The sequence below is a fragment of the Sesamum indicum genome, linkage group LG8 (assembly GCF_026168435.1).
Source record: "Sesamum indicum cultivar Baizhima isolate 11 linkage group LG8, ASM2616843v1, whole genome shotgun sequence".
In the NCBI taxonomy this organism is placed as follows: Eukaryota; Viridiplantae; Streptophyta; class Magnoliopsida; order Lamiales; family Pedaliaceae; genus Sesamum; species Sesamum indicum.
The window spans coordinates 22303668-22324332 of record NC_142664.1 but is presented as its reverse complement, the minus strand read 5'-3'; the positions used below and the strand labels follow the sequence as shown (position 1 = coordinate 22324332).

General features: G+C 33.2%; 1 protein-coding gene and 1 long non-coding RNA gene across 10 annotated transcripts; one reads left to right on the top strand and one right to left on the bottom strand.

The window, feature by feature from the left end:
• Positions 1–4332: 4332 nt before the first annotated feature.
• On the top strand, positions 4333–14401 carry LOC105168436 (MADS-box transcription factor 7). 5 transcript variants are annotated; one of them, XM_011088519.3, is made up of 7 exons: positions 4347–4950; positions 11229–11307; positions 11894–11958; positions 12048–12147; positions 13304–13345; positions 13909–13950; positions 14067–14401. In XM_011088519.3, exons 1-7 carry the CDS (start codon positions 4766–4768, stop codon positions 14151–14153), a joined length of 600 nt encoding a protein of 199 aa, XP_011086821.1. In that variant the 5' UTR covers positions 4347–4765; the 3' UTR covers positions 14154–14401. The 5 variants fall into 5 exon arrangements, with proteins under 5 accessions (XP_088739315.1, XP_011086823.1, XP_020551812.1 ...); XM_011088520.3 differs by having other exon boundaries at positions 4377–4950; positions 11897–11958; XM_088883189.1 differs by lacking the exon at positions 14067–14401 and having other exon boundaries at positions 4333–4950; positions 13909–13989.
• Positions 12568–20525, bottom strand: LOC110012446 (uncharacterized). Of its 5 annotated transcripts, none has more exons than XR_016066656.1 (3): positions 20132–20495; positions 13939–19330; positions 12568–13173 (listed from the first exon to the last, which is right to left on the bottom strand). It is a non-coding gene; the product is annotated as an uncharacterized LOC110012446 (long non-coding RNA). The 5 variants fall into 5 exon arrangements; XR_016066657.1 differs by having other exon boundaries at positions 20136–20495; XR_016066658.1 differs by having other exon boundaries at positions 13939–14944; positions 20132–20468.
• Positions 20526–20665: the final 140 nt, after the last annotated feature.

The window sequence follows — 20665 nt, the reverse complement described above, 5'->3', positions numbered from 1 at the left end:
TTTTCCTTATTATATTAATGTATTATCATATGAATCGAATTGATATATCTATTAATTGAAATATTAATATAATTATGTTAAAAATGCACTGCTTAAGACTTGCATTTCATCAAATATGTCCATGTGCCCCTACTACAATCCCCAACAATACAACCATTTAGGCCCGCACTCTTCATGCCATTTGGGCTGGGCCTCTGAGGCCGAACTCAAAGAAACTTCGGTCATCCTAGGCCCGAAAAAATAAACTCTTAGTATCATTTGGGCTTATATTGCATAATATGGCCCATCAGCTATTTATGTCAAACAGTAACTATTTTCTCATCTATTGAAATGTTCTTTTGTTATTCATTTATATATATATAAAAAAATCAAATAAGTACAGATTATAAATCTTAATAAAAACAATATAATTACTTATAATTCTTAAAATGCTTGCATATTCAACTGAGTGTGCCATCCATCTCTAAGTAGATTATTACATGCAACTTTACAAATCAACAAATGTTCTAAAAGTTTCCATTGATGGCGAAATTTGGAAAGAGAAAGAATAAAAAAGTATAAAAAGATGTGTGATGGATATAGGCGTAACTATAAGATGTTAGTAAGGGTATAGTAGTCATTTTGCAATATAGGTTCACAATAATCGTCATCCATATTTGGTTGAGCTGACATCAGCTATCATCAATGAAATAGAGGTTTTGGATTCAAACACAGATTTCCTCTTTTCAACCCGCCCCTTGCATTTTGATTTCAAAAGCCTTTTCGTTTAAATTTTTTGTTCTATTTTTTTATTTATTTATCTTTCAACCTTATATTCAAGTGCTTTTTTTTAGTTGAAAAGTACAAGTAATTGGTTACTTCACCAAACTTTTGTTTATATGTTATTGATCAAGTTACTATTTAAATAAATGTCCAACTGTAAATATTTATAAATAAAAATAATTATAATTTTTAAAAATTGCATTAAAAAATAAAAAGTGATGGACTAAAATATTTTTTTATAAAATTAATTTAATACCAATAAATTAAAGTGTGACAGAAAATGGCACGAAACAGCTTAATCCTTGCAAGTGGGAGAAGGGAGAGCCCCATAGACACATCTCACACACCAACAGGCTACTAATTCACGTGCCCAATGCTTACAAATACCTTTTCCATCAGTCATTATTGCTTTCAGATTTCCCTATAACTTGGCTGCCGAAAGGATCTTCTTTGCTACGATTCCACAATTCCCACGTGTCTTCCCAGCTCAAGAATTTCCAGACTGCTTACAACCATCCAGATCGAATATACAAATCCTGTCTAGTTGATCATCATGTGTGTTTGAAAATGGCTTCGTCCATTCCAACATGTTGGTAATTAATAATGGAAATTACGATGGCTTTTCATGGAATTTGATATGATTATAAATACTCATTCCTTATTTGATAAACTATCAACATCTCTTAATTTTAACAGTCGTTTAACAACTATTTCAATCCATTAATACACGTTAGGTTTTCATTTATTTTTTATGGTCAATCGATCAAAATGCCCCTATGGACAATGAATATAATTTTATTTATTTTTTTAAAAAATTCTGAGCGATGATTTTCTTACAATTGCTCAAATTTTTGCATCACGTTGTATGATTTTTTTTTAAAAAAAAAATACAGTAATAACAAAGTTGACAAATTCAAACATTCATCTGAGCATTACATAATTTCATCAAATATAATAGACTGTTGTGGTGTGTGAGAGTATGAAAATTAGGCATGATTTGAACTTTTTTTTTTTTTATTTATATTTTGTGTCCGCTTACAAATCGAATCCATTTTAAGAATAGATTTAAACTTCCTTTTATTCCCTCCTATGCGTAGGTACACTCAAGCACACACTTGAGTTTGAATTCAAAATCTTTAAAAAAAAAAATCAGAACTCAAATCATTAGGCTGTCTCCTAAAATACGCAAATATAGATTTTGAAAATAATGAAAATTGTGTTCTTTATAATTATATATTCCATAAAAATTTTAAAAAATATTTTCCACTATAGATTTAATTATAATAATTAAACCCATCATTGGTTACAATTTATCAAATTGAACATCCCACATATTTATTTACTTTTAAGCAAAAAAAAAAAATACTCAGTTTGTATCAGTAGTGAAGAATATTTAAAGAATTTCAAAATTTTCAATTTTAATTTTGAATTACGTCTTCTTTAATATTAATAACTTTCAAATTTTCTTCAAATAGAGTCATTTAAAATTAGGGATAGTTACACTTCGTTCTACTCAAATTTGGAGTAATTATATGTAGACCTTCTATACTTTGAAAAATTACACCTAGCACCTTGAAGTTTGCTTTTGTCTACAAATAAATCCATCAATTAGTCAAAATTCACCAAAGTTGCTTATATTAATACAAAAAAATAAAAAAAAATCTATATTTATCCCCAATTGACTTATTATTGATTTATTACAGATCAAATAAATCTTTTTATGATCAAATTACCCCCATACGTCTTTGCGCGTTAATGAATGTGATGAGGTATATCTTTACCGTTATAAAAGTAGTTTAGTTAGAAAAAGATCATTTACCTGCTATAAGTCAGTAATAAGTCAATCGAATGTAAATATAAATTTTCATTCAAATTTTTTCTCAATATCAGCAAATTCGATGTATTTTGACTAATAGAGGAACTTATTTGTTAGACAGAATCAAACCTCAAGGGTGTTAAATGTAATTTCCCAAACCATAAAAAATTTACGTATAATTACATCAAACCTTAAAAAAAAAAGTACAATTATCTCTTAAAATTATTTCTCCAAATTATTTTACCAAATTCAAATTCATCAAAACAAATATACTCTCGTTTCATTGAATTCTTTAGTTCAAGAAGCCAAGTGCTTTAGTAAAAAAATAACACATCTTGATAGTTATGGTGCGAAACCCAACACAGCTGGTTTTTTGGCGTGAATTGAAAACAACACAATGATATTTTCTTTTTTTTCTTCAAAAGGAAAAGTCCAAATTCATTAAATTTCTTATCCTAAGAAGCCACACATTACACAGAGTGTAGTGAAAAACTATTGGATTCTGATAGCGATGTGAAGGTTAACTGTGTGGTTTTTCTGGGATGAAAGTTACTCTTCCTCCATGGAAACCGAAAAGTATTTTGACAGATTTTTTGTATTTTAGGATAACTATGTCGCTTTTTAACGAGGTTTGGTATAATTATATTTAATATTCATGAAAGTTGCTCTCTGATAACAAATAAGGTCATCTTCGTTAATCAAAATTCACCAATTTATTGAAATTAATAAAAAACTGAAATAAAAATAGATATATACTCTCGATTTACTTAATAATAATTAATTTATTGCATGTCAAATAAATCTTTTCTAACTAAACTACAATTTTAAAAATGAAAACATTTTTCCTCACATGCATTAACGTGTGATATAAGGATAGTTAGGTTGTAAAAGATTTGTTTGACTTGCAATAAGGACAAATGTTACTTTTCATTCAATTTTTTTCATTAACATCACCAAATTCGGTTAATTTAACTAAGGCAGGAACTTTTTGTTAGATAGAGACAAATATCAAAAGTACTATATAGATATAATTTTTTAAATCACCAGAGATATACGTATAATTACACCAAATCTCAAGAAGGACGATGTAATTATCCGTTAAATTATTACAGAAAAATCAAACATATTTACGATTGATAATTGATAATTGATAATACACGAATAAAATATCTTGGTTACAACTTATAACTTTATTTATAGCTAAATTTATTCAGAAAAACATTATAACATCATACATATTATAAAGTATTTATGACATTAAAGTTCATTTTAATTTTTGTACAAATTTAAACAACTGAATATTATAAAAGTTATGAAGCATTAGTACTGGTAATTTTATGACTATCACAAGTAAAATTCAATTTTTTTTCTTTTTTTGTACTTATTGTATGATAAAACAGGAACATTAATGCCTTTCAAATAAGCATCATATGTGATACTACGTTCTATTTTGCTATAATAATGACATGCATTTTTTCCCCAAGAAAATTAAATAGTTAGGTACATAGCAAGTCTATTTTTATCCAAAAATATTTAATTTTTTAATATAATTTCCTAATTTTATATCTTTAAATTATAGATGTCTATATATATTTTTAAATTTTACAGAAAATGAAACATTTATCCAAAAAGTATATAAATTCATCATTTTTTTTCCCAAATTCACATAATAAGATTGAAATATCAGCATTTTGTACAAATAGAAAAAGGAGAGAGGTAAAGCAAAAGTAAAGCACAGGAGATTGGAGAGGGAAAACTGCCCACCAATGCGACGGTTTCGGTCTCTAGCAGCCACAGAATTTTAACAGCGTACTACGTGGACGCGGATTTACTACGTAGGCGGGTGCGTGGCCCCCGACAGCCTCGCCACGTTCACAGCCCTCTTCGCCAGACTACTTTCTTGATTAATCAGTGTGTCGACCCCCTAATTTAAACCTCCAGCGGGTATAATTTTGTCAAAACTTACCATTTACAGCTCCTATTGTTGTCCTGTCAAAATCCCGGAAGGAAAGGAGAAATGACTTTCACTTAGAGATTCTGATTCTTCTTTGATACCGACTCCCTATTCTTCATCAATCAGTGTGTATAAAAACGCACCAAACGCGTACTGTGGAGAAGGGGGGAGCTGTGAGGGAGAAGGGTTTGCTTTTTTTTTTTTTTTTATTTTCTTTGGGTGGATGTGTGAAAATGGGAAGAAGGAAGCTGGAGATAAAGCGAATCGAGGATAAGAGTGCGAGGCAGGTGACTTTTACGAAGCGGAGAAAAGGGTTGCTGAAGAAAGCTAAGGAATTGTCAGTTCTTTGCGATGTGGATGTGGGGGTTATTATCTTCTCCAGTAGGGGAAAGCTGTACCATTACTGTAGCACTAACAGGTTAGTAATCTTCATTTTTCTTTTAATATTGGTTCGTGCTGATACAGTTTGATGGTTGTTTTTGTTGAATTCTTTTTTTGAAGATTACTCGAAATAGAAATCTTGAAGATGCTTAATATAGTAACTAAAGTTTTCCTTTTTGTGGAGTAAAATATATATATTATAATAATTAAAGTGGGATACGTACAGATGCTCATATCTCTATGCATTCCTATGTTCTATGTGCCTGCTGTTGCACTAGTTTTTGGAGAATTAATTAATAGTCCGACTGTTGGAAACAGGCAAATTCTATTCTTGGTTTTTTTTATGTAATAAATTCCATAGTCTAGAGTGGACGGATGTGGAGTCCTTGTCGCAAAATACATTATTTGGAATCATAGGGAGGGACATATTCCCTCCCAATTAGCCAAATCCCCATTTGGATATTCCGTGCGCCATGCCATTGTATTGTTGGTGGATTTTTCTGAAGTCCCAGTTAACCCATTTTTTAGAAGGTTGCAACCTCAATTATTGCAGCGCGGTCAGCCTCTTTAATGTTTCCTTTGATCCATCTAATCGCATTTGCGAGTCTGATTCAAAGGTAATGTTCTGGCACGCAAAACAATAAACTCTTTCAACCGCAAGTCGAATAACACGGAGTTCAGCAAGTAATGCATCATACACAAAGATTTTCTTTGTTTTAGCAAGGCGAAGGGCGCCATGATGGTTGGTTCTGAGAGATGAATGCAGGAGCACATCTATCATCTTTAAGTGCAATGTCTGAGTTAATTTTAATGCAATCAGGGGTGGAGGTAATCATTCAAAATTTTCTAGAGCGGATATTTTCCTTGTTGCTCGAGCATTGAAACGCTTGGTTGTTTTGTGGAGAACTAGTCTTTGCTTTCCGGAGAGTGTGGTTCCTGGCCATGAATACAATCATTTGTCGCTTTTCAGTTCCATGGTGATTGCCCACATGGTAAGAAACTCTTGTTGATTGCAGCCAAGTTGGATGGAGGAAGCCTAATTATTTGTGTGAAATGATGAGGAACCACTCTCTAAGCGGAAAGTGTGACAAGGAGTGGGGTCTCACTCGCCTCTTAAAAGTTCTGAAATTTTAAATTTACATTGAAGTGAAACAATGTATGTTACTAAATTAACTTAGTAGTGGATTTTTATGACCCATTTGTCAATAAACTAAATCCAATTACTTGAATTTCAATAGATGCAAACTGAGAAATTTAAATATGGACTTGATTTTATCCAAGTGACAAATGATATTAATAAAATTAAGAATCTTAAATTTATCCAAACAATGGATCAATAGTACTAATTTATTATGACATCGAGACAAGTTCAAAATAAAAATGAAGACGTAAGAGTTGGTAAAAGTAAATGATAAATATAATATATCTAACTTTTGTTTAGATTTCTTAAGTATCATTTGAATTTGCATTTGTATTTGCATTCAACTTTGATTTGCTGAAGTTTTAATAATTTGAGTTCAAACAAATATTATTTATTCCATGTATTAGTCAAATTTAACTAAATTAAGTTAATTTGTATTTTTTTAATTTCTAAATATCAAGTTAAGCTTGCATAGTTTGATCATAAAATTAATTTTGAGCAGTTATGGAATCAACATGAGAAGTTCTAGCATATTTGGTTGAAATTTCAATTAAGTAATTAATATAAATAAAATATGTAATGAAATGATTTTATACTATTCAACTTTTTTAAATAATAAATAAATTTAGTTGATCGATTTATTAAAAATTTACTTATGCAATAATTTTAAATTTAATAAATAAATGAACGTCTTTGGACTTAGATTATATTAATACCCATGGACATTTTCTTTGGAGTACTAAGCCATTATGCTACCTATGGATACTTTAGGGTATTAAACCCTATCCATCCCAGCTCATTTAATTTCATGAGTTTAGGGTAGGGTAGGGACTTTTGTCTATTGGGTAGAGTATGGGTATGGGTCTCAAAATTATTTTTTAGGTTATTCTACCCATTGACAATCCTAGTATGTGAGATAATATTATGAGAGAGATATAGTTACCCGAACAGATTAGGATGGTCATATGTTACTTGCATAGTTGTGGTAATGAATTGGCTTCCTGGGCAAAATTAGAGTAGCAAAAGTTCTGTTGGAGAAGAACTTAAGAGTTCCTCTTGGATACAAGCAAGATTAGTATTTCTCCCCTCAGTGACCACATAGTAGTCGCTGGTGTATTTGTTTGTCAACAGATGATTTTGCCAGAATGCTCCAAGAACGTGCCTTTCTTTGGGTGATTGCTTTGCTTATGTGGTTCATAGCCTGCATTTTATGTTGGTTTTAAAGCGTTTTGGTCCTGTATTTTAAACGTTTTTTCGATCTGTTCCTATCTTTTCGACGTGCCAATTTGGTTCTCTTATCTTTTAAATCTGTGCGATTTTGGTCCTTTAGCCAGATTAGGACAAAGTAATGCCCGTTTTGCTCTTCTATTGAAAAACCCGTATAGCTCATGCACAAGCTTTTAGTTTAAAAAAATTAAGTCTTCATAATCTTGTACATTTTTCGACCGCTTTGTTCTGGCGTATCCTAAGCCCTCGATTTTACGGACTTCCTCGAGCCATACTACCCCGACAGTTGGTTCGCACATACTTGACTCATTCAGTACCAAATTGCAGAACTCTATTCGGTTCCTTACTTTAGAGCATAGAAGACACTCCAAATAGAGACTTAATAGAATTTTGGACAACAATTTGAATAGAAGTCTTATTTTTATTGAAAAATATATGTTTGTATTACTTAGATATTATTTTCTTCACTGGAGGAGACAACTGTTTAGTCTTTTATAAGATAGAGGATTTGACTCATTGGAGAAACATCTAAAAACTAAAAATCCAAAAAATTACAAAGATTCGACCCTCAAAATACGATGTTTTGAGAGTTGGAGAAGTTTCTCATGATTCCCATTTGCTTTGCTGCTTCTTTTTTGTAGCCTTTCACGGACTTAAAACACGGGCTTCAAATTTATTTTTTATGAAATCATTGCTATTCTTATCTTGTTGTCCTTTTTTGATGACATCATTACGTTCGTCATCACCACGTCGTTTTCTACTATGTGGTTGCTAGCTGGTTTTCTTGCTTTCATTAACTGTTCTTTTGATGTCTTTTGCCGGTCGGCTCCTTGAATCTTTATATTTTGTGGTTTTTATTTTGTTTGGAGAAATTCTTTCTTTACCATTGTCCAACATGCAACATACTGCATGTATTCATTCTTGTAGCTTTGGTCACTGGTAGTTTATTTTCTCATATCAGCATTCTCTTTTTTTTCGAATCAGTTTTCCGCGAACTAAAATATTTTTTCCTACCATGGAATTCAACAAGAATGATTCATTTAATTTATGTAAATATTTTAATGGATATTTGATTTTGTCCATTTCGGTGAGAAAAACCTATAAACCCCAAGCTCTTCTGATGAAATGTTATCCTCACTATAGCCGATACCAGTGGAGCTTCTCCTGAGGTAGTTTTGATTTTGTTGAAATATTAGGTCTCTGCAATTTCATGAAATGGAATGCCAGATGAGATCCCTTTCCCGATAATTTTGGAGCGGCTGATACGAATTTTAGCTCTAAAATACCTCCTCTTTTCGGGTGGGGGTTATTTTGCCATGAATCATGGATCGCCCCACTAGCGCATTCTGGAAGCTTTGAAATTTTCCAAAATCTTAGTAACATAACATGAACTGAAGCCAGAGCTCCAATCATACCATTCACGGACTTGTTATGGTTTGGAACCATCTAACATCAAGACTTTGTTATATTTTTGGGATGTTTTGATAATGATTTTTGCTTGATGTGGAAATTAATATGTCCGCTGGTAACATGCCAAGCAAAGAAGAAGGTGTCAACTTGTTAGTATTAACCCGGAGGTGTCTGTCATCAGCTTAAGGTTAATCTCTCACTCTTTTATTTTGGAGGTGCTGGGTTGACTCGAATTATCAAGAGTTTGCACTTTTTATGACCCAATTATTGCGTTTCGTGCGATCGATACTTGAATTTGACGCTATAAGTTTAGAACCTTGTAATCTAAGGGCATATTTAGGTGATGCTCCCTCAACTCATAAGTTATTCCCAAGGGCTGGTTTTTATAAGTCGTCCCTTGGTAAAGGTTGAAGTCACCATGGTACTCTTTATAGCAATTTGGATAGTGTCAGGATCGGCTCTTTCAATTTGTCCGGCTACCTAGGCATTCACCCCAAGCGTCCAAACTTCTTGTCAAGTTCCTTAAGATTTTCTCTAAGATGTCCGAGCCTCAACATGATGGAGTTTGATTCGACTGCCTAAATCTCTTGTTAGGAAATGTACAAGAAGATTCTCGTGAGATTTTATAACAACAATATGTAATGATAATATTCGCATTAAATTTGCGACCTGATAATATGAGTTTTCTCAATTTTAAATTCCAATTTATTCTTTAAAAAAAAATTTAATATTGGTATTACCAGCTTTTAATGTAGATTATTTAGCAAGTAAAATTAAAGCATTCCAAACTGCAAAGAATTCTTTTTCGTTAATGTGTCATACTTGGGCTTGTTGTTTTGAGAACAACCCTTCTGTATATCTACAAAGTTCATCCCCTGTAGTGGTCTTTCTCATGACTACTGCTGTCCATCTATTAATATTAGGGTCCGTGTAGAGTACTAGTTCGTTCTCGTCCTGTGGTATGTTGAACTTGAGCAGGTTACTGCAAATTTATTTTAGCTTACGAATCCTTGAGTGTGAATTTCCTCCCATTTTCACCTTGAGTTTTTTGTTTCCTTTAAAATTGGTCAGGAATCCTTTCTGTTATCTTGTAAAATCCTTAATAAAGATACATGCAAATTATAAACTCCTAAGGAGCTCTGCAAATGCTTCTCCTTTAAGTACATTTGAAAAATTGCGGATTTTCTCCACAATATAATTATGTAACTCAATGTTTGTTTCGTCAATAAGAATTCCTAAAAGTTCAATTTTATTAACTGCTATAGTAGTTTTTTCTTGAAATAGTTCTAATCTTTTTTATGGCATGCATTATATTTAATATGATCTTCCATATTTCTAGATATAATCAATATGTCGCCATAACAAACATAAATACAAAATAATCTTTGAAAGATTATCTATTCTTTTTTAAATATTTGGGGTGCATTAGTTGATCGCATTGGAAGTGCATTCTAGATATACTGTTTTTGTGGTATGGAGAATGTAGTAAATTTTTTATATTTACTCTCCATCTTTTTGATAAAAATCAAGCTTGCAATCGAATTTAAAATTTTTTTGCACTTTTGAAGCGATCAATTAAGTGCTCTTTACTACGAATGTGATAACCATCAAATTCTAATATTTTATAATACCTTGACAGTTAATTACCAATTTGAGTTCTACTTCTCACCATGGTTTCTTACCCAAAACCAAGGCTACTGTAAGCAGAGGCTCCAAGCTCGATGAATCTAAGATTGTTATGTTTTTTGATACACTTGCATATCATTTTTTGACACCCATGTTCATCTTGATAAGTTCGCATCGATTATACTCATATTTACATTCATCCTTGATCTTTAGAGTGGCTTCGATTTTGTTCCTATCTCATCCAACTAGTCTGGACTCTAGCATCTATAGCTCAGAACTCAGAGCTGCCAACCCGAACATCTAACTCATAGTTCAAGAGGGATAGAGCAATAGACCAGTTTACTCTATTCTTCCTTACAATTAGCATAGCGCATGTCGGACTAGGTCTTGGCTTACAGACAAGCTTGCAATCGGGTCTTCAGCCGCTCTCCTCAAGATGTCAGCTTCGAGCTTCGAGCTTCTTCTGCGAACCAGCTCTCGCCCCCTCTTTCAATGACAGGATTTTCATTAAAGTTCCTTCGGAGACATTTTCGAGAGAATGCCAACTTTCCTTGCTTACTATGTCTGATGACTTTACTGCTGCAATGTTTCCCGAGTCTCTACTCTCTTCAAATTCTTTGTAGATAGCGATAAACGAGACGCTGTTGCCTGAAAGACAAAAGAGTTGTACCAAATTTTCTCCTATCTTACATTTTTGAATGGGTTAATTTGGTATCAAAATGACAACTCTTACTGCGAAAATTTATAAGCATTACCCTGTTAAATTTCGCAAAACCTGTATCTCACTACCACATTGTTAGTAGTACAAATTAACAGGGTTATCTGATTATTCTATATATATCTTGCAAATGTTTAAATGAAATTGTTACCATACAAGATAATTAGTGTTTTCTTTACCTTGTCATATCCAGCCTGACTGAGATCCTGCAACAGTATCAAAATTGTGTTGCGATGGGACCAGGTGCCCAGACAGCAGTTCGTGGGATGCAGGTAAGGTTACCCAGAAGTGCAACCTACTGTTTGGCTTGTACGTGAGTGATTAACTTAAGGTGTATTATAGGAAAGAAAATTAAATGTTTGTCTAACAGAAGATTTCTTGTTGTAAAATTCTAAAACTCCTTATATTCCAGATAGTTGGTGATGCTGAAAATTGTGAAAATGTTTTCTCACAAATGCAATTTGCATGATCCGTCGACTACTTGCGTATTCTTGATTCCTCATGCCTCTGCCATCTCTGTAAAAAAAAGTTATGATACAAAGCAAATTGTACGTGTTAAGAAACAGACTCCCAACATTTTTGCTCTAGTATGAATTAGCTAACATACTACATGAATTTGATACTTGCTTTAAATTTCAATCTGGTCTTTGTTCTAGTAATAGATATGAATGGTCATGGCACACTTGCTCATGAAATTTCCAAAGCTAAACAAGTGAGCTTCCCATTACAATTCAACATATTTGAAATACAGGTTCTGTAAATCTAGGATATGAACTTTTATGATGGATCACTATCACTAATTAATTAACTCGATATAATAATGTAGACTGTTTCACACATTGCTACCTCTATGCATAGCAGGAAGCGAAATCCAAATATACAGGTTTGCTCAAAAGTGGAGAGCTCCTCCAAATTGTTGACAGGCAACTGCTTTATCCGTCTATAAGCGTTTCATTACTACATATTGAGATCTGGAACTTAGTTTGTTCACAAGCTAATTCTATTTTTCTAGGGAACTTGGGGAGACATGTGTTAACAATCTCACTGTGAAAGACCTTGTCCATCTGGAGAAACAGCTTGAGGATGCTCTCATACAGATACGAGCAACAAAGGTTCCATTTCTCAGTTTAACGGTTTCACTTTTGCGTTCCTTGTTTTCGTAAGTTAATTAGTATTGATTCGAATGTTTGAGTGCAGTAAGCACTTCTTTTTTTGGCGAAGCAGTAAGCACTTATAATAAACAAAAATAGTCTTATGTAAAATTGTCAGTTAAGACTAGATAGATGGGTTCAGGCAATAAGGAATCTAAAGGATGTGTAGAAAGCTATCCAAGATAAGTACGGGAGAAGATTTCTAAGTTCCTTTGCTGAATAGATCACCATTTCGTTGTGCAGTATAGTGGCTATACTGGTTTTGGTAGATGCTACTAGTTGGCCTTTATATACAGCTGGGTTGTGCAAATATATGAACATAAATGACACGAGTAGCTATTAAAGAATTGAGCATGGTGATAGAAGAAACGATGAATGAGGTGATTGAACAACTGGGTATCATTTCAATGAATGTCACAAGGCTAGCATGCAAATATGTTCCCCTGTAATCACCAATCTACCTACACAGATTGTGTAGATTCAAGGATATATGTTTGATGCTCCACAGTAAAGAGTTTGGTTCTGGATATAGGGGAATTATGATATATGACTGGAAAACGAGAGTTGATATGATTTTCCTGTTGGTGCATTTGAATAGTCAATCGATGCCTCCTTTCAGTAAAGAAGAGAAATAAAGAATAGAAACAACAGGAAAAGCTTGAATCTTCTGCACAGATGTGGAAAAGTCGGTCCAGCATGACCGGACAGAGAATTTCTTCAGCAGTGCTACAATTTCCCCTCGTATTTATTTGATTTTGTCGATCTGTGTTTGGACAAGGCATATATGATTCGCTAACTTATGAATTCTAAACATATGTAATCTGATATACCATGGTGATCGACTGGGTATTTGGGGATTAAATGATCTGCGATTTCACAAACATAGAAAACTAAAATCAACTATGAAGTGGTTTACCTTATAGAGCACACATGAGCAGGAATTTTAGAACTTTGGAAGACTAAGGTTTCTTTCCATTTCTTGTCCACCTAAACAAATAGAATGGATGTCAGAAATTTCTAGTGATTGTATTCCATCTAGCGATCACATTTCCATCCATGTGTTGTATTGTTTCTACACCATTTTTTGGGTTGAGATTATCGATTTCAATTCATGCAGACGCATTTGCTGCTGGATTCTATATCAAACCTTCATGAAAAGGTATGTTGTTTTACAGTCTGGACTACTGTTTTGCTTCTCTTTTCAGTTGCAAATTCTGACTTGAAATAACACGGAAAGCAATATTTGTAACATGTCCCTATATTAGTAATTATTACACAAAGTAAGTGCATTGTGTGTAGGAAATATGGCATCATAATTTAGAAGATTAGACTCAGATGTTCTACCAAACCTATGAACTTGAATTTCACATTTAGAGCTGATATCATATACTTATTCTATCAAAATGTCACCACAACTTACTGTGCAGCTAAAGAATCTAAGTTGCTTGATCTGGATTAGACTCATTGAATGACTACAACCGAAAGGCGATCATGCTATTCTGGTTTCTTGGCCGTGCACTGATTTCAAATGATTAAATGTGTAAAAAGACAAGACAAATGCAAGAACTGAATCTCAAGTTTTGGGTGTCTTATCTCATACACAAAGGGTCAAATGTGTCAATTTCGATCCACTTTATCCTATTACCAACATGTTTGTTTGTCCACGACATTCAAAGAAAATTGCAGAATAGCTAGCAACTTTCATGTTGCTTTTGTGAACAGGAAAAGATGCTGGCAGAAGAAAAAAGGCACCTGGAAGAGAAGGTGATCCGAGTTGAAGAAACTGCATATATAAACCTATAATTAGCATATCAGTTTCTTACAAACTATTGAACGACGCTGTACAATAGTTTATATCAATTTTGGTTCATTGCATACAGATAGCAGGAAGCAAGGCTGATGGGAGGACAAATAAGATGATAATGGATCTTAACGTCATTGCTGACAGCCAAATGACAGAACAGTAGAATATATCACTCTGGTTGCTCAGACTTTATATATGTAATGTAAACACAACTGTAACAACTCAGCTGAAGAAAAACTTATGACAAGTTGCTAGTTGAATACTGAATACGTCCCTCTGTAATATGAGCCCTTGCACCGTGCTGCAAGCTGCTTAATAGGTATTCTAGCCTCTGTGTCGCTGTTCTATGAATACATAATCTATCAAAGTCAGGCAAGTTGAAGTGTTGCTATGAATACATAATTCGTCAAAGTCAGGCAAGTTGAAGTGTTGCTTATTGAGGCAGGCATCTTAGTTCATGTTATCAAGAAGCATACATTTTAAACCTATGTATCGAATTTTTATGTGGCAAAAATCGCTAAAAACTGAATTAATCGACCCATAGTCTCCTAGAATCCATCTCCAAACATTATCCTTTATGTGGAAACAATTAGGTGAACTCCGGTCAACTGGTTTGATGACCGTTGCAGAAGAAAAATGAAAGCAAAGTGAAAACAGAATTTTTCATTTGTTTTATAGTGGAAGAAACTCAAAAGGATTTCAAGGATGTTGATCAGAACATGAAGTCGGCAAAATGCATTATCCTTCACCATAAAATATAAAAGAAAACTTAAAGTCTAGACGCAGAAGGAAAGCACAACCAAAAAAGAAAGCAGAATCGTAAGCTGAAGTCAAATGAAAAGAATAAGAATGGTCCGGCTCTCTTTAGATTCCACTGCCCAGTGTGGAGCCATAATTGCTGGAATTTGCAACCTAACATCATAATTGGATAGTGGTTCCCTTGGACTGAGACCTCTGTCAATACCAATTCAAAGAATGAAAAAGAAGGCTTTCATGTAAACGGATTTAGATCGTTGCTAGTGTGACAATAGGGATTAAAGTATTTGGTTAGAAAATCAGTGTCAAGCAAAGCCCTTCTAGAGCTGACGCAACAGCCGGAAAAAGAGACAGAGAAAGCAGTTGGACAAATGTGAGACCTTTCCCTTTTTGGCTTTTCTCCATCTAAATAATTTCAAAACATGACAAGATTTGGTATTTGTTTTGAAGGCATAAGAGATAATCCTACTAATTATCTGCATAAATGTGGTAACAGATTGCTTGGATACTCTCAAAAAAAGACTACCTGCTCAAGCCACTCTCACTGCCGGTCAACAACTCCTAGTGTTCTGGATTCAACTTCTGATGAAATTACAAGTCTGCTTGGCTTATGGGTCCAAAGATTCCTCATTAATGGACAACAAAATGGTATGGGAAACACATCACCTTTCCACAAATTCTAATTTACTGTCCACCATTATTGTCAACTGCGGCCTGTGGATGAAAGTTCATATCCAGGTCTTTGGGTTCTAACCCCTAGTCTATGTTGTCAACTTGTAAACGATGGTAGTCAAATGAACAAATATATCGAGCCATCAAACACTATTAGCTCATTACTACTGCTCAGCCACCTTTATTCACACTTATAAAATAGATCTTAAAGAGTTCATATTGAGTCCCCGCTAATCACAACCATATAGTTATGATGTCTAGTGATCCTTACTTGGCAATCTAGTAGCCATGCACAGGATCCAATGAAATTTTATTCAACCATGTTGAAACTATGTTTCCACTTAATCACAACTTTTTGTACTTTTTTGTCCATGTGCAATCACAAGCTATGTTTCTACTCATTGTATTCTTCATATAAGGTAGTATTCTATCCCATTCTATAGAAAAGCTCTTTCCTTGAAAATAAGAGTTTTATATTAATTTCACATTCATTTAAAGGGTTCCATTTAGTTTTAGGAATTCAACCTCGCGTGTGCAAAGCAATTATACATACATATCTGTACAATACAAATATATATATATATATACTCGAATGCAGGAAATAGGTACGAACAGAACATGAACATGACGATACCGGCATGAGTAAACATATGCAAGAGATACAACAATCATTAAAAGGCATAAACACAAAATAGTTGGATCAGAAGTAAAAGGGTATGCATACATACATGTATGTATATATATACACAAAATGAGGGACGTACATAGGCAGGTCAATAGGCAAGTATCGCCCTAACAGATATCTATAGTAATTTTTCATACCTTACTCAGACCCTACCCTATAATATACTCATAGGGTCTTACCCAAATTATACCTAAAAGAATTGGGTATAGTTTGGGTCTTTTTATTTGAGACGCACTTATTTTTTTCTCTTTTACAATATGTTTAAATTACATTCAAGCCAAATAATATATGTTATTAAATTAACTTATTAGTGGATTTTCATAACCCGTCTGTCAATAAAATAAAATTAATTACTTAACTTTTAACAGGTGCAAATTGATCATCATTGAAATTTAAATAATGAACTTGATTTTGTTCTGAATGATAGGCCAATATTTATTTCAAATAAAACCTTAAACTTGTTCAGATAATGGACTGATAATATTAATTGATTACAAAATTGAGACAAGTTCAAAATCAGAATAAAGACGTAAGAGCGAAAATAAATGAAAGTTAGTACAATATATCTAACATGCATTTAGATCTCTCATGTATCATTTGAATTTGCATTTGCATTCAACTTTGATTTGAGTGAATTTTTTATAATTTGGCTCAAACAAATTTTACTTATTTAGTATATTACGCAAATTTAATTATTTATTAAATATCAAGTTAAGTTTTGCTTAATTTGATCATAAAATTAATTTTTGAGTGGTTACGGAATCATTATGGAAATTTGTAACATATCTAGTCAAAATTTCGATAAGTAATTAATAGAGAAAGGAGGTACTCTTGGACAGCTAGCAAAGGCTAATAAAATAATTATATACTATTTAATTTTTTTAAAATATTAAATAAATTTAGTTGATCAATATACTAAAAATTTGAAAATTCAAATTTAAAGTATTGGATGAATGAACGTCTTTAGGCATTAGACTATATCAATACCCATAGAAATCTATGGGTTTTTTACAGTATTAGACCCTACCGATATTCACTTATTTAATTTCATGGGTCTAGTGTAGAGTAGGGTCTTTAACCAATTATGTATGGTATACGTATGGGTATGAAGGTTAGTTTTTGGGTATGATCCTACCCGTTGACAAGCCTAGACGTACTGGTGAGTATCATTGTCTACACATCCACCTAATCTAATATGAAAATCCCTTTTTTTTTTATTTTGTTCTTTTTAATCTGTATATTTTATCTCATGAAGTGGCCCTTATTATTTTGGATTGTATCGAGAGCAACCCTTTTAGTTTCAAATAGTTAATATTCCTTGTCTTGAATTTTTTTCTACTTTCTTATGTTAATTGTCACTACAAAAGAAAGGAGGGATTTGACATGGTTCCTACTCCCATTCCAAAATCCGTTCCATATTGGAACGGGTACTGGCACTCCTGAGGAACGAAAAGTGGTCGATGGCGCCATGATCCACATTTTTTATGTGTTATTTTTTTGGCACGGCAAAATCATCACAAATCGTATTCCAAAAACCATTACAGTTTCTGTTCCTAAGACTGCTCCAAACTTGTAACTATGAAAATTTGGAATCCTGTTTGGAACATGTTATTAAAACTAGGGGCGGTTTTGAGTTGACCGTTCCTATATATGAGAAAATTGATGTAAAAAATTAAGAGTTCGTAGATATTTTCCAAAATGAGGTGCAATTTAGAACTGTGTGAGAGTGCAGCTGGTTTGATATTATAAACACCGTTCCTAAATATGAGTTTTACTTAAAACCTTTTGTGTTACTTAGCCCGTGACTAGATGTGTTCCTATTTGGAACAATTTATGTGTATTTATTAATATTGTATTATTAAGACCATTCCAAAGAAAGTGCAATAACTATAATTCAACGGATAAAAAATTGTGATCCTAAGGGGTTGCAAATTATAAATTAACTATTGTTTTTTAATGGCTATTTATGTGTTCCAGGAGTCATTCCAAAAATTGTTCTAAACTTTTCTATACATATATATATATGTTCCTTTCTTTCAATTAATCTCACTATCTTCTTCTATTCTTCTTTTATTCTCTCTATTTTCTCAATCTTACTCGAATTTTCCTGATCACTCACTCTCCCACTAATATTCTTATACTCTCGTTAGTCAATCTCTCTCGAATTTTTGTTGATATTTGAAGTTATTTTGGTCATAACAACTTTAACCCTTTATTTGCCAGTTGATTATATATTGTACTTTTGTCAATTAAATTTAATGTTATATATAATATATATATATAATACATTTTTTTGTATGTGTGTGCACTCATCATGTTAAGACAGTTGAAGAGATGAATGTATAAGAAAAACCTGCCATGTGTTACAGTAACCGTTCCAAATTGGAACACTCGTTGATCAACCATTCTAAATATTTGTAACGATATCTATATGAATGAAAGGTGAGCCGTCCCAAAATCCGATTCAAATTAATTCCGTCAATTCAAAATCGTTCCTAAACCCACCCCAAATTCCACTTTTTTTCATAGTGGAGTATACTTCTTTCCAATGCAATATTACATACTTTTCCAAAGTTCATGTCTTAGATTTTCAAGATTTGGTCTAAGATATCACATGTTTTCCCTTTCTAGTCTGACAGTCTTTTTTTTTCTTTGATTGTAATAATATATCACCAACCTACTACGGTGATTAGGGAGAGCATACTTACAGAAAAATGAATCAATTGAATACTCTAAGAATATTAGACTATATTTGTTTTCATTTTCAAGTTATTTTCGGGATGAGTCAAAACATACTCAATATTTGTCAATATACATAAACACCTTATCTGGTTGTTTTTAACGATTTTAGCATAAATACATACATATATATACACACACATATACATAAATATATATAAAAAAGATATGATTTGACAATAGATAGTAATTTTTATCTCCCAAAACGCAACATTAAACATACAATATTTATTTTCAAACACAAATCCAAATATAGATACATCTCTAACACATATTTTTTTATTTTCGTTTTTCTCTCTCGATCTCCATAAAACACTGAGAAAATAAATCCAAATATTATGTTAAATTCTTGGCTACTCCAACTTCCATGCATGGAAGGGACTCATAACTTCAAATTGGCTGAGATGAGTGCGCAGTGGTCTTAATTTGATGGGCCTAATTAAGGATCAGCAAACATTTCCATAGATGTTTATGGGTGGACGAATGTTCTGTGTCATGCAACACACTTTCAAGATTTCATATTCCTTTTCTTTTTATCTATTTAGACAATTACTTGTAACATGCACATATCATCAGCAGCAGCCAAAACAAATACAAAGACAAGGATGAAAGTATATATTATTAGTCGGGTTTCCTGGACGAGCTCAAACCAACACACACTCTCCTTGTGTGTGTCTGTGTGTGCGTGTGTGTGTGAGAGAGAGAGAGACAGACAGACGTCCACAGGCGCCCACGATGACTTCCTCATGAAGACGAATCAAAGGGACCAGAACATGACAGCAAACCGCCTAATACTGCTACATCGGAATACGCGCCCCCAAATTCTTTTTTGACCAAGTTTCAAGGTTTTACTTGTCTACCTCTATACATAAAATTATATGTACGTAATATATATCATTTAGCTAGCGGTGAATCGTCGTTCCGACTCATTGATCAAAACAAGAAAAAAAAAAAGATCCGAGCCACCCAAAATTTCTTGATCAGAAGATGTAAAAAATGATTATTTTGTTTTTTGCAGAAAAATAGAAATCAATATGAGAATGGTAGATGAAGATGAGTAACGCGGAAGGGTTCTTGTAAAACCCTCCATAAAACAAAAAAAATTGAGAAGAAATCGACTGAGCCGCCCAACAAGTTTATTCTTTCCACATTTTCACACACACAGAGAGGGACGCCAAGTAAATCAATCAAACAAGGTAAGGAACAACAGAGAAACAGAAACCCCCACAAATTCGCGACAGCGGATGGCAAGAACAACATTAATATACAACAATAGATAGCTTACGTACGTACGAGAGATGGGAATTAGCAGGTTATGCAGGCAGAGCTTGAAATCAGTTGGATCACAAAACCCTCTCCCCACAGCGTTGCAGATTCAGAAACTTTGAATGTTCACTGTTAGTTTAAACACTGGGAATATGGAGAGATGGTGGTGGAGGTAAATGTAGCATACTGATACTAGAAAGCCAAGAATCTATGTCTTGTTAGAAACAGCACTAGGCACTTGGCAGCATGCGGATGCGGTGCCTTTTTGAAATGTTAAAGGATGGAGGGTTTATTACTTGGCCAGAGTGAAGGCATCACACATCAGCGCTCTGTAATTCAGACAAGTGTGTGCATGTTGCCACGTGATCCGCCGTCCCCACCCTCCACTCCCATTCCCCTCTAAATTAAAATGAATAAAATCATAATCATCACCATCACCGTATTCGAGTTTAATGGGATGGCTGGCACGAGTTTTTAAAGATCGAGAATCCTACTAAGAATTATTAATTATGAGCATAATTAGGACAACTTAAAATATTTATTTGGGTGGCATAATG